The sequence below is a fragment of the Sinocyclocheilus rhinocerous genome, unplaced genomic scaffold (genome assembly GCF_001515625.1).
Source record: "Sinocyclocheilus rhinocerous isolate Xijiao unplaced genomic scaffold, SAMN03320098_v1.1 scaffold111, whole genome shotgun sequence".
Classification (NCBI taxonomy): Eukaryota; Metazoa; Chordata; class Actinopteri; order Cypriniformes; family Cyprinidae; genus Sinocyclocheilus; species Sinocyclocheilus rhinocerous.
The window spans coordinates 289883-305333 of record NW_015642811.1 but is presented as its reverse complement, the minus strand read 5'-3'; the positions used below and the strand labels follow the sequence as shown (position 1 = coordinate 305333).

Genomic DNA, 15451 nt, shown 5'->3' with positions numbered 1-15451 from the left:
GTTTAATATCTATGAATTCGTCTTCTGATGATCTAAACGAGAGTGTATATTATATGTTGGTACATAGGCAATATATTAGTGTTCTAAGAATCTTTAGTAGTTTTTGCATCAACACCCAATCGAATTACATATGCAAAATACCATACTCTGAGACAAAGAGTCGTAAACTTTCCCTCCAAATGTTCAAGACACCATTGGCTCTTTGAAATCCCAGAGGAGTGACCTCGATAGAAGATAAAGCTCTCACATCAGTGACCCGCCTGGTGCAGTCTGCGGTTCTGTTAGATACAGAGAAGATGAGGATGTGAGCTAGAAGTCTTCTGTACCTTAAGTTTGAGCCAGGCTCCGGCCTTGACTTTTCATTCATCAAAGATCCTAGGATCTCAGCTGATGTCTCTCTTAGTTCTCTCATCACCTCCATCTGGGAGAAAACTCTCCCAATCACCACCGAGCCAGAATAACATCTTTTGAAGTTCATCACCCTTCAAACCCGGAAGAACTTGAAGAACTCCAACACCACCAAACCTTCAAACCATCAAAACTTTCATCCGAGACTGGATCCGGACACTCGTTCAACGACCAAGGCAATATAAGTATCGTACATTTAACTAAACAAAACAGAGGTTTAGTATAAGCGATAGACCCCGTTGTAAATGATGGTTTTTAACTCAGGTGGTTCTGACTCATTTTCCATAACTGCATTCTCTGGTTTCTCTAATGGCTTCATTCATCCACTTTACCTCCCCTTTTGTATGTCCGCGTGAGTGTATGTATGTTTGTTTGTTTGTTTGTTAGACTAGTTTGTGTTAGTGTTTAGTTAATAAAACTCTTGTGCACAAATTACATGAGTTTGTGATTCACCTTGCAAAGTCCCTTTGCGATTTTGATTCTTTCTACATGCTCTAATGCATTAATACTGTATGAAAGTGTTTTCTGTGGCCACGAAAATATCCTTTCCTAGAGTTGATATGAACTTACACTGAATGTTCGCTGGACGAACAGATTAGTTGCGGGCAATTTAATTCTGCTACAGTTACTACTGGCAGCTGATATAAATAACTGTAATTAATCATAATTAATTATAATTATTCATATACATTTCCCTTTTGAGCTGATTTGCTACAATACACTGTCTAAAACTAGACAGTTGCTGGGTTAGAAACCTTAAAATGCAACCTTCAGAGCAACATATGGTAGGAAGACATCAAGACATGAATTCAAGTCTAAATTCAATGCAATCATAACATCCTGTCCACTAAATTACCATTATCTGGTTATTTTAGGGCAGTATGCTGTATCCTTCACTGCCTACGATATCCAACAATCCATTGCATTCAACAGTTGGCAGAAAAAATAAAAATGGCACCTGACAGAGCAGTTGAAAGCAGAAAATGAATTTATAAATTTATGCAGTGTGATTAAATTTCCACAGAGAAATAACCATTGTCACAAAACATATTTCTTGGTCTAAAGTTCTCTTGCCTTGCAGACCTGTCTGAATCCTTAGGAGGAACTTTTATACAACAACACTGTCTGTTCAATCACTGACTGACTGACTGACTGACACAGCTGCCTTCAGTTTCAGACACAGTCAGTTTGAAAACAGGGCTACAAAGACTAGAAAACCACTGAACAATTTAAGACAATTTTTGAGTTGAGGAGAGAAACTATTGGAGATATTATATAAAATTGCCCTGAAAGCTTTAAATGTACTGAAGTTCTGCTTAATATTAACTGATTTGGCTGACACTCCATTATAAAAACATGTATGACACACTAGAGTTTGAAGGAGGTAAGTTTTTTTATTCTCGCCAAGGCTGCATTTTCTTGATCATGTTTACCATTAAAAATACATGTTTTCTATTTTAATATATTTAAAAATGTGATTTACTCCTTTGATTGCAAAGTTGAATTTTCAGTAGTCATTGCTCCAGTCTCACATGATCTATTTAAAATTATTTTAATATTCTGATTTGATGCTTAAGAAACATTTTTTATTATTATCAATGTTGAAAACAGTTGTGCTGCTTAATAATTTTTGTGCAAACCATAATGAATATAAAGTTCAAAACACAAAACATGTATTTGAAATACAAATCTGCACACATCAGTGTAAACTACGATTTTTAAAGCATCGTTATTAGAAAACCAGACTAACCACATTTTCTTATTTAGTTGATAATATGTGAATTGCCCCCATTTTTTAATGGCCTGATTTAGTGTTTGCCTGAAGTCCTTATAGTATGACTTCTACTCACAAAAGATGTCAATGAGTCTAATACTTCGGGATTAAAATAGTACTGAAAATATGAAAGTGCATCTTTTCCTAAACTATAAACTCTGGAGGCTGCTTTGCTTTGAGGGACTGACACAATAATTCCTTATGCCTTTTACCATGTTTTTAGTTGCCTTGAATGCTTAGACTTCATATCAAGGGACAAAAGGTTTGTCCAGAATGTATAAAGAGTGCCAGAGGAACATTTTCAGCTCTCCAATCTACCCAACCTTTCATTCCATACCCTCGTTTACTACTAAATGATGAGAGAATGATGGGACCATTAGACAGCAGACAGAAAATTAGGAGCCCTCCCTCAATCTGAGCCAATTTCAAACCAAAGTTTCCCTCTACTTTCTCTCTCTTGATGGGTTTCTAAGTTTGACAGGGTTTTTTTCTATAGGGCCAACAGAAAAAATCTGAGAACCATGAAATGGCAGCTTTGAAAAATGCAAGATGAGAAAGATAACTGTAATTAATGTGCCCGAGAAAAGCCTTGACACGTAAACCGTTCCACATACTGAGGTTCAGAAAAATTATGACACAGTTGTGTTAGTCAGCGGATGTTCATGTACGTGACAAATGCCCCTGCTTCATTCCATCATTTCTTTATTAAGCTACAGATCAGTGCTCTATGGTGCTGCAAGACTGTGTGCCAAAGGCTACTGAGAGAGTGTTAATCAATGCTTAGACACAACTGAATTAAAGAAAAAGTGCACCTAAATTTTTTCAGCAAATACTGAAACAAAAATGACTTCTTATTAGTCTTTACTACACACAAAATTTCTGTAGGGCTTAAAAAAGACTTTTGAAAAATAGTTCACAAGTCATATGGACTACTTTTATGGTTCTTTTAGGATCTTTTAAGTTCATTATGTTGAAACCTCACATGGGATGTTTTACAAACATAAAACTATCCAAATGCTTGTTTCTAGAAGTACACTGTTCTAAAGTTTAAGGTTGGTAGCAACCATTACTCCAGTCTTTAGTGTCACATGACCCTTCAGAAATCATTCTAATATGCAGATTTTTTCTTATTATTATTCATGTTATTATCAACAGTTGCTGCTTAAATGGGTCATATGATGTTGCTAAAAAAGAACATTATTTTGTGTATTTGGTGTAATGAAATGTGTTTATGTGGTTTAATCGCATCATATGACCCCTTTAATATTTTTGTGGAAACTGTGATAGTACATTTTTACATGTTACTTCACGAACCCAGATAACACCCCCCCAACACTGCTTTAGAACAATGTTCTAAAGCAGTGGTTCTCAATCCTGTTCCTCGTGTCGCCCTGCTCTGCACACACTCTGTTCTGCATCTCTCTCTCTCTCTCTCTCTCTCATTCAGATCATCAGCTCAGCTCCAACAATGAACTGTTCCATTTAAACACTTATTTTCACACCCTCTATAGGATATTTATAAATGACGCTAAGAAAATTGCATTTAAAATACAATATTAATGTTCAATCAACAAAATTGTATTTTAGTGATGTCAAATGACATCACCTTCAACCAGTAAAATTAAAATTTATTAGCCATGTGCTTCACATATTTGGTAACAAAGTAGTAAAGAAGGCATTAGCTACGGTGGCCGAGAGAGCTCAACACGCAGCAAATGAAAAAACACATGCAAATAGAAAAACCACCAGCAAATTAAGAAAACACCTTCATCAATTTGACAACACACGCGCTGCAAATTCTTACAACACAACCAAATACAGAAACGCGCTAAATTCTCACAACACAACCAAATACAGAAACGTGCTAAATTCTCACAACACAACCAAAGACAGAAACGTGCTGAAAATTCTGACAACACAAACACAGAAACACGCTGCAAATTCTCACAACACAACCAAATACAGAAACGCGCTGCAAATTCTCACAACACAAACACAGAAACGCGCTGCAAATACAAAACAAACAAACAAAAACAGAAATGTGCTGCAAATATGCACAGACCACATCGGAAATGTTTAAGGGAAGCGCGTTTCTTTGTTTGTGTTGTGAATATTTGCAGTGCGTTTCTGTATTTATTTGTGTTGTGAGAATTTGCAGCGTGTTTCTGTATTTATTTGTGTTGTGAGAATTTGCAGCGCATTTCTGTATTTATTTGTGTTGTGAGAATTTGCAGCATGTTTCTGTATTTATTTGTGTTGTGAGAATTTGCCACGCATTTCTGTATTTATTTGTGTTGTAAGAATTTGCAGCGTGTTTCTGTATTTATTTGTGTTGTGAGAATTTGCAGGATGTTTCTGTATTTATTTGTGTTGTGAGAATTTGCAGCGCGTTTCTGTATTTGGTTGTGTTGTGAGAATTTGCAGCGTGTTTCTGTATTTATTTGTGTTGTGAGAATTTGCAGCGCGTTTCTGTATTTGGTTGTGTTGTGAGAATTTGCAGAGCGTTTCTGTATTTATTTGTGTTGTGAGAATTTTGCCACGCGTTTCTGTATTTGGTTGTGTTGTGAGAATTTGCAGCGCGTGTGTTGTCAAATTGATGAAGATGTTTTCTTAATTTGCAGGTGTTTTTTCTATTTGCATGTGTTTTTTTCATTTGCAGCGCGTTGAGCTAGCTCGGCCACCGTAATTAGCACATGTTAGGTCACATGCTCTCAAGGCTCCATAGTGAGCTCATTTTAGACTAGAAAATACATATAAATTCAAGTTATCAAAAATATAATTGTACATTTAAATGTGTTTTCTAAAGTGTTTTGTCATTTTTAATGAACTTTTATAAAAACAATAACAAAAATATTGTTTTTGATCGGACCATATGTGGCACTATAACAGTTAAAAAGGCATCAAATACACAAGATTTGTATAGAAAATGACCTCAATTTGTAGAAAATAGAAGACTTGCAATAAGTTTTGTGTCACATAATTTATCTCAAATATCTATATCTGCAACAAAATGTGTGTGCATGTATGTATGTGTGTGTGTTTAAGCATGCTGATTCAGTATTAATATACTAGTTTAATAATTTCATTTCAGTGTGTGTGTGTGTCTGTGAGCCTATTCTCCATATTGGATGTGTTTTACTGTCAGTCACACATTCAGGTTGGCCAAGACCACCTTAAAGGCCTTAAATTGCTTGAACCCCGGTAACTGCTGCTTGCAGCTATATTTTTTCATTCTTTCTACTCATCCGAGCCTCAGTGTCATATTAAATTTTATGAATTATAATGAGAGTGTGGAATTCAAGCCAGTCAGATATTTTTCTCTCCCATACATCTCAGATCTTTAGTCTAAGAAACATTGATGGAGATTACACAAATAGAGATAAAGACAAAAGCTTTGTATACACACACACACACACACACACACACACACACACACACACCTCACCTCAAATGGACTGTTAAATCTGCAATCACTCCAAAAACTTTATAAAATGCAATTATATACAATTTGCACATGCTTATTTGTGCATATACTGCTTATGATATTTAATAGTGACAGCATATAAAACATGAATGTACAACTTAAACACAATCCCATATCATTTACTTTTTCAGTAAATGATGGAGATAATTTGTCTAAACAAATAATAATAATAAAGGCAAACATATTTAGCGAAATCCAAATGATTCTGAACACCAACATCAAAGGATTCTGAAAATTACATCTCTGTACATCTCTGAAGAACACAAGTAAAAGTGTTTACATCTTACCAGCTGTTCATACGTTTGTACTGAACATAATTTATCCAAACATAAAAACATGTATGTGTCTTATAAAATTATACGACATATGAATAATGAATACTAATGAGATCAAGTAGCACATTCTCATCACAATTCATGCAATGTACAGTAAGTAAATTTAAGACTTTAAGACAGAACCCTTTTTTTTATTTATTTTTTTTACAAAAGCTCAAGCTGCTTAAAAAATTTATCATATCATGTCTAGGCACAGAAAAAAAGCATTAATCTGCTTAGGTAATAATTAATCATCTCTACGTCCCATTAACCTTGCAAAGAACTTGATATAAACAAAATGTCCTTACTTCTAAGATACAGGCTTTGATACATTTTTTCATCAAAAATATCCAATATTCATAAACAAAGTTCTGGACAGGATCAGCCACTTATAGAGTCAAAAGCATTTGTAGGTCTTGCTATTTTAAGACAAAAATCTTTGAATGGCCACTGAGCTTATGAAGTCATAATTTATTAATTACACGCTAAATTACTACATTCACCAATTTTAGATAACATATATCTGAACACTGAGAGAGCAGCAGGTGTGGGTCTGGCCTGAAATTAGCAGGGAAGCCTCATGGGAAAACAAGGCTGCCTCTGAAACAATTGATGTTCAGAGCAGAGAGTTTGCACCCTGTGTTACCATCCTGACACCAAAGCCCAACTCAGAAAAAACTGTACTCTTTTTCTCAAAACATTTCAGTTTCTATGAAGAGTTGTGATGTCTTTTTCAATGTCACTGACCCTTTGATCACTGTCTTCTAATAACTCCCCAACCAACAACCCGCTCATTGATCTGACGCTGTTAGGTCACACATTTCAGTTAATTCATTCATCCATATCTGCTTTAATAAAAACAATCGCTAAAATACCTGCAAAATGTATGATTATGTTGCTTCAAAAACTGTTAATACCGCTTCAAGAGTACTAGATGAGTGAGACATCTTATTTAACTTCCTATGTGTCATTAAGAAGATCTATTTTGAAATATAATGCATTATTCATCCACCCCTCTACTGCACACTCAAGCATACCTGAATAATAATGTGTCTAGTTTTGTAAATGTTTAAGCACTGCATTTGCATATACTTAATTATATAATTTCTATGATGTATTTTTTATCCATGTTGGGCTATGAATATGCAAAACATGCATACTGCATGAAGATATACTACACATTCATATGTAACAAGATACATACTTCAAAAGTCTCTAAATGAAACAGATAGATAGATAGATAGATAGATAGATAGATAGATAGATAGATAGATAGAAATTTCCTTACTGCTTTTTCCATAACATTTCAGCACAGAAAATGTACCACATACAGTAAATGCAATCACTTTCCAATCACATGCCTGGGGGGAACTGGTGGGGTATGACCAAGGTTATGGGGTCCGCTGAGAGACAGCTAATCAATTATTAGGTTAGCACATTCATCTTTGTTAGAGTTGCATGCACCAATCAGTTTCTTCTGGCTTATCATTGCGGTACCTTCACAGACCACCCACAGTCCTTTCACAGACTGGTTGATGCATATTGCACACAAAACTGGAATGCACTTTTGAATAATTCCAAGCTTCAATGAGACTGTAAACAAAAATTTGTTTAACAGTAACTGGCTTAAAATTATGAGTGTTTGTGAAGAGGAACCTATCACTGGATTTGGAATATTTTGCATAATCCAGGTTGCTAAAAAAAACAACATCATGAGTTTATTTCTTTTCATAATGTTACTCTAGAAGGACTGCACTTCAGTGTAGCACAAATTCTGTCACATTTAATATAACAACCCCACAAAATTAAAAAGTGATCTCAGATTCTCAAACTTCGCAAGGGCTAATGCAGCCACCCTTGTTTTATTAAGTTTTATTCAAAGGTACCTTGGCCAAAAATGTGCAGTTCTATAATGAAATTGTAATTTAATTATAAATAATGTAATAGGTATGTAATGAATGGACACTAAATCAATGCACAGCGTGGCACCTTATTAACATTGCATTCTGCATTTTCAGAACCAAACAAAATGAATAGGATTTTCATCTTGTGCATAAAACAAAACATAAACGTTACACATTGAGCATATGAGAATTAATGATAATATGCTCACTGAATCCTTTAACCAATTTATCAGAGACTGAAGTATTTTCAGCAGCTGCCTGGAGTTGCATATCCAACTGTGCATCAAGACCTTGTTGATGGGCTGTTCTTTAAAACGAGAAGGCAATTAATCAATATACTGAGATAATAAATTTTTCATTGTTCCTTGTCATGTAGAAATTCGTTGTTACTTGTAATGAGAAACAAAGATTTTTAGACTTTCACATCTCAAAATGTTTATATATATTATATAATTTTTTATTCACATAACTTGATGAAAGTACTTATAATAAGCAGGTGGGATGACAAAGCAGTTTGTTGGCTGGTGAGATTAATGTAATGCTTTTATTTGGTATTGCAAAACTCATAATCAGAAGAAAGCCTTGTGAGATATTTTGGATTCGTTGGATTACTGAGAGAGAATCCAGCCTCCAAACAACACAGTCCCAGTCTTATCTCCAGCTAACAAAACAATCACAATCTACACTGTTGAAACAATTCACAAAAGATACACAAAAGAGGTTTTCTACAAGAAGAAAAGCCACAGAGAAGTCAAGGTTGGCTCCAAAAGGATAAAAAAATCACTTTGAGATAAGGAAAAAAGCTGGAGACAAAAGATTATTTGTAATAGAATAAACCACCACCATAATGGAAGACTGTCTGTGGTGCAGCACTCTAACTTCAGTTTCCAAGATTAATATGATGCTAAATCAAAGCCACACACCATTATCGATGACCAAATGTATATGAGCCCAGATGGATGCTCTGTTCCTGAGGGACTCGGATTTTACAAACCGACAAAGCTCTTGAGGTTCAAAGCATTCATGGCAAAAATGACAAATGGCTTTCTTTGTGGCATCACCCAGAGTCAAAATGTGCCCATGTCTCTGTCTTTCATCCTCATGAGAGAGTGGATGAGAGAGAGAGACAGAATAAGATTGACTGCGGGTGGGCCCGCATCTCCACTTTCGTTTTATATAGAGATTCAATTGTTTATCCAAAACTTCATTATCTATCAAATCTCAAAGGCACTTTTTCTTCTCTTCCTAGTTTGAAAAAATACTTTTATCATCTTTTGAGAGCTCAAGCACAGTTTATCAGGTCACTTGGCCTTTCATCTATATCCAACTTTTCGCCGAACAGCGAGAGCAAGCGTCTTCATGCCAGGTGCTAAGCCTGGATAATTCATGCCTATCGTTTGCTTTTAAACCAAATACACGCTGAAAATAATAATTTATTGACATCTGGACTTGACTCTCCACAATCTCTGATGAAGTCGGTTGGGTTTTCTCTGTATTAGAGCTGTTTTGAATTTACCGTTTGAACGCGTTTGTTTACTGGATCCTTGGACTGAAAAGTTTACAGGAGTTTACCGGTTTTTAAGCTATTGTTTTCGTTGTAATGTACTGATTCAAATTAGTAATCAATAATTAACTATTATTTTACCACTCTGCGCGCATCCCCTGACATGCTCTCGCGCATGAAGAAGCAGCATCTCTGTCACTGTCGGCAATCGGCATCCTCTCTGACTGACGGAGCGGGCGAGAGCGCAGGCGCAATCATCAAACATATTTCAAAGGAAGCCGGCGCCACGGTCCTGACCGCATCACTGTCTTTACTGGGTGTTTTTAGGGAATATATATATATTTTTTTTTTACATGCGATTGGATTAGCTATTCATGTGGTGGACTGTCATGATTTTGCCTAATGCAGGACACTAATGAATGATGCGCATCAGAGGGGATTTAGAAGTGGGTATACGCAAAGCCGACTGATGAAGAAGTGGGTATACGCCGTATAGCTACCTGCGTATACCCTCCACTACACCACTGTTTACAGTGATATCCGACAGTGACCTTTCTGGCCCTGAAATGGCTTTGATAACTCAGTTACAACAAGCGGAATGCGATAAGAAAGGTGGGAGTGGAATCTCAGATGTTCGGAATACAAATCGCGGGGATTTGGAAAAGCATGAGAGGATCTCTCACTTCCTGTCTATCCTGTTCTGCTTGACTCAACACACAGGTCTAAGCAAATGTCTTAAGATATTATGTACACTGTGACATTTCCCTTTGTCCTGACCTTTTACAGTCTGGTACCGACACAACAGCTTTTAATCTCCTCCCTGTTCTCCATCGAACAAAGGCCGCGAAAAAGAGAAAGACAAGGTTGTAGGGGCCAAATGATGACACTTAAGATTGAGTTTGATACAGTCGCTGTGACAGATGCCGTGAGACAGTTGCCAAACGGCTGGGCACGCACTGTTTCTGACAAGTATGACATTATCAAAACTGCCTACACAACCACTAGGGTCGTTGTAACATGTTGGTTAAGTAAATGATTACTGAGGAATCTATGGGAAATTACCACCTCTTCGCAAAGTAAACAGCACTGTGGGTTTTCTCTTGTAAAAAAAAAAAAAGTCGTTAGCAATTGTTAACAAGTCAAGGAATGCTATTTGATTTTGAGGTGGGAGGATAATTACAACTTAATTGGTTCTTCATCAGTACTTTGTCAGCAGATACCTTTGAGACTATTAGAAGATAATCCTGTGGAGAAAAAAATAATAATTGGGGCTTGGGACTGGAGTCTGATGATAAACCAAGCTGTTTAACTACTAGGCTTTCCCTTATTCAGAAAGATGGATGAGATGGTAAATTAAATATGACAATTTGTATAGATGAAAACTGCAGAAATCTTTGTTTCAGTTTGACTGGTTATGTATTATAATCAGCATCCAGAAGCGGAAGCAAAGTCAACTGACATGGTTGTACCTCACAGACATAAAATGAAGAAAAGAGAGAGAGGCAGAGAAAAGGAGCAGAAATAGTCAGAATCCGAAAAGAAGAAACAAAGCACAAGAATCAAAAGATGAGATGCAAAAAAAAAAAAAGAAGAATAGGAGGAGAAAATATTGCAAGAATAACAGATACCAGGGAAAAAGCAGAACAGGGGCAATACACTGTTATGCAATAGGGTACCTCAGATCTTGTTTCTTTATTGCTGAATACTCTAAATATCTCAGAATGTTTTATTTCAAACAATATTAAAATGGTTGCCTGAAAACAGGGCTATTTTAAAAAAGTACAACTATATATTAACATATGATTGCGAAAGTGATATTGCTTATATACAACAGTTCAATAAATAAGCACTTCATGAGTAACCTGCATTTTAGATGCAAAAAAAAATTTGCATTTTAGATTAGCACTAAAAAAGAATTCCCACCACTAATACACTGACTGGAACACTCAACACACACAAGCAGAGTGAAAAACACATGAAAAGTCTCAGTGCTGCTGAAGCTGGACTACATGTCTACATTGGGCATCCATTGTATATGCTGTATGCATCACAGCAAATGTTACAAATCCTCAGAAATAGTACAGGGCATGTTTACTGATTATGGGTTATTACTGCTTTTTACACGTCGCACCGCTCGGGTCCAATGTAGACAGGGGTGTTATATCACCACTCTTGGAAGGTTGCTCAATCAATCAGATTAATTGACCAAAAATAAATACATTTATTCTGTCTATGTGTGGTGTTAAAAAATCTGTATCATGCACAGAATTTGTTTCAGAGCGTCTGACAAAATTAATGTCTTGTATTGCAGAATGCACACCCAGCACCGCTGAGAGTTTGTGCAATCGTTAAATCGAAACCGAAAGTAAAACGCGAACGCGCATTCAAAAGCGATTTTAATACCCCGCGTTTTGAGAGCGACTCCCTGATGCGCGCAAATTAGGCTACATAACATATCTAGGCTGTTATAAGTATGTAGGCTATAATAGGTTGTGTAGTTGTCTATAGCTCTGTATCATGCTTGAAAAATTTGGTCTCTATATATTTGCACTTTGAATATTGAGAGAGTAGCCTACTTTGATCACGGCTGCACTTATTATTTGCACTTAATACAACTAAGAAAGAACTGTGTTGTTTATTTTTGGTTATTTATACTGTTTTTATTTCTGTGTTTGGAGGTCAGAAGTTCTAGAAGATCATAATTCATGTACAGTTTTAAGGTCTGAAGAGACTCACATGAAATCATACAGTGTTGTACATGTACATGTTGTTGTATTTTACTGCATATGATAATTCATACTCAGAAAGTAGAACTGAAATTACATTTATTACCAGATGATTAGCAGACCTGCAGACTATTTTTACAGTCATGTAGCCTATTTGGTCATTGAGAATTTTTTTTAAATGTGTAAAAATCTTGCCTCGTCTCGTGAACCCAATCTCGTGTCTCGTCTCGTCTCTTGAGTTAAGTGTCGGCGTTAAAGATAATCAAACATCAAAAGACGAGGAGAAAATCACTCCCTGCTCTTGACAGAATGGCATTTGTAGCTTTTATAAGAATTTATATAGTGAAAATTGAGCCCTACCATCACATTCACATCTATGCAACCAATAAATAAATTACTACTAGAGCACAAAATTGTTTACAAGAGCACATATTTCTTCATTGATTTAGTCACTTGATTTGTTTGTTTGTTTATTGGACACCTGAAGCTCTTCTAGCATTTTAGTAATTTGATTTACATTAACTTTAGCAAAAGAAAAACTATTTGGCAATACCCCTTGTTTTAAATAAAATCTTTTAACAAAATCAATCCCATAATTTTAGGGAAAAAATAATATTTCGCCCGTAACCAATAGATATCACGTCGCATCTTTCTTCCGAAAAAACATTAAAGCATCGCTCATCATCAGAGAAAGTTTCGCTTGATGGGCACAAATTACAAACAATAATAAACGCCAAAACCGAAAACACAATGCCGTGTCCACCTGGTGCCATGTTACCGGAAGTATGTTCAGATTCTGCTCTCAAAATGCTCCAGATTTAGGCATTTAAATTTAAAATGAACAAAATGTTCTTATGAGGGGCATACCCCCGGAACCCCCTAGAGCAACCAATGTGCACCCACAAAATCCTGTGGGGACACTGGGAATGTAAAGGAACACTGTAGGATTGGCTGTCTCAATGTGAGTGTGTGCATGCCAGTTCACCTTACTATTTGCGTGGACCATGTAATGGCACTAAATACATTTCTCCAGTAAAGCATAATGATTAAGGGGGGCCTCACTCAAAGAGCAGCCTAGGGGCCCCTGACCACCTTAATCTGCCCCTGATCATGCAGTTTAAATATTGGTGTTGCCAGAGTAAAATCGGATTTAGATAAGCAAATCTATGCTCAATACCACTGGCTTACAGTACAAAGAAGAAAAAAAACGTGAAGAATAGCACACAGGGGAAATGACAAGAGACTGACAGGAATGAATCTGAACTAACCACAATTCTCCTCATCTGCCTGATTCCCACAGTCGTCCACGCCATTGCAGTGTAGTAGCTGAGGAAGACAGGTACTGAGGTTTCCACAGGGGAAGTAGCCCAGAGGGCAGTGAGCCCGATCCTCTGATACATTAAACATGGTCAGCACCACTTCAGAAGAGACAAAGACAAAGAGAAGAGAGAAATTGAGCATTATAAATTCAGTCTTAGGTTGCACTGTTGCATTGGTCTGTTTCTTGGACTGTGAGGTATAGTACCTTTTTCACAAACATAATAGTATTTTTATTTTAACTATAGTAATTCACAATGATTTCAATATATATGAATTTAATTTAAATATGTTAAACCACATCAACTTAAAATTGCATTTTTTCTTGTGTTAACTGGTAATATATTATACAGTAAACATAATATACTCCCAGACATTGTGCTGTTTTATAACATTTTCAAAGATACAAAATGAGAGAATAAAATTAAAGGTTCTGTAGGTTCTGTAAAAACAATGTCAGACCTGCATGATGAAGAAAATCTAAAATGCAGATTGAAATATAACTATTTTAAATGAACATCACAAAAGCTCTTGTGCTGCAGCTACTTTTTTCTAATGAATGATAAAAAAAATCAAAGAAATGTTTTATTATTCTTCACTGAACATTTCATTACAACCTTCTGCATGACTCAAATTACTGCAAGTCATTCACAAGGCAACCTATAGATCTATGAACAAACAGCCCAACAGAAGTAGTAGTTGTGTGTCAAAATAAAGAATTGCTGTAGTGTAGCAAAAGCTTTGGGGGCAGACGGTGCAGGGCGATTTATCACACAGGAGCTTTTTCACTTTCTTTCTTTTCTGAATGGGAGTAAAGCACTTAGGGTCTAGGTTGATTTATATAACAGAAAGAAATTAAATACGTTTGAAAGTCATCTTATTGAAAAGGTGGCGAAACGTTTGTAATAAGGTGATACACACAACACTTCAGCATAATAGATGATTCTGCTCAGCATGTGTAATACACTTACTGTAATTTCCTATTCATTTAAACGCAAACACATGATGTCTAAAAGATCATTAAGAACTACTACAGTCAATTATTACACTATTAATCTCCATTCACATGCTTATGAGTGGAGGTCAATCATAATGTATATCCAAGACTGTACTGTAAACTGTTCTGTTAATGTTACACTGTTTAGAGCTGGTATAAAAGTGTAAAGCAAAAGGAGGCACATGGAGGAACATTTTCTTAAATAAAATATATTTCATCAAATAAAATAATTTTTGAAATGCAAAACCCCCTCTTTTTGAATCGACCTGATATCATAAAAAAAACGAGTAAGCTGGGTTTCTAGTTAAACTAATAAAACAAAACTGCCATGATGCAATCTATGAGCAAACCACAAAAAAATGTACATCCTGTTCCATTTGCTCCCTTCACGTCATTTGTTATCCAAGGAGTAAAAATCTATAAATATCTTTCTTGGAGGACCTGCCTCTCATTTAAGCTGTATTGAGTGGTGCTTGGATCAAGACGTTTATCTCGGATAAAGTTTATCTGCTTTTGAGTGCCACTTAGGACAAATCTTAAACCATAAGTACAAATTGGAGAACACAGACAGAAACAATCAATATAAGACATAGCTAAACTATGTTATTATTAGAAGCACTATAAAGTCAATGGAATTCATTATTTGTGAATTTATGATACTAAAGCACTAGATATTGAAATACACACATATGCATTTGTTTTTGTCTGTCACAGTGGGGACTTTCTGACTTCTATTGTTTTTATAGACCTACTAAATCCAATATATTTGCTATCCCCTATCCTATCCCCTCAAACCTAACCTTTTTGCATTTTTTACTTTAATTAAAACATTGTTTTGTATGTTTATCCAGCTGTTTTCCTAGTGGTGACCGTTGGCTGGTCCCCTCAATGTAGGCAAAACTTGACACACTCACTTTCACACACAAAACCAATGCTAAGTGAAATTTGTGAATACAAGGTGTATAAGAAAGGAAAACAGGATATGGTTTTTGCCCACCTTAAGTTACCTAGGCAGTATTTTGT

The 15451-nt window shown here is 35.8% G+C and overlaps 1 protein-coding gene across 1 annotated transcript in view; it reads right to left on the bottom strand.

The window, feature by feature from the left end:
* LOC107756458 (relaxin receptor 1-like) overlaps positions 1–13575 on the bottom strand; it is a 48402-nt gene extending 34827 nt beyond the window's left edge. Inside the window, exon 1 of the mRNA XM_016573564.1 lies at positions 13383–13575. Coding sequence (XP_016429050.1) covers positions 13383–13575 — 193 coding nt within the window. The remainder of the gene's footprint in view (positions 1–13382) is intronic.
* Between the last annotated feature and the right edge of the window lie 1876 nt (positions 13576–15451).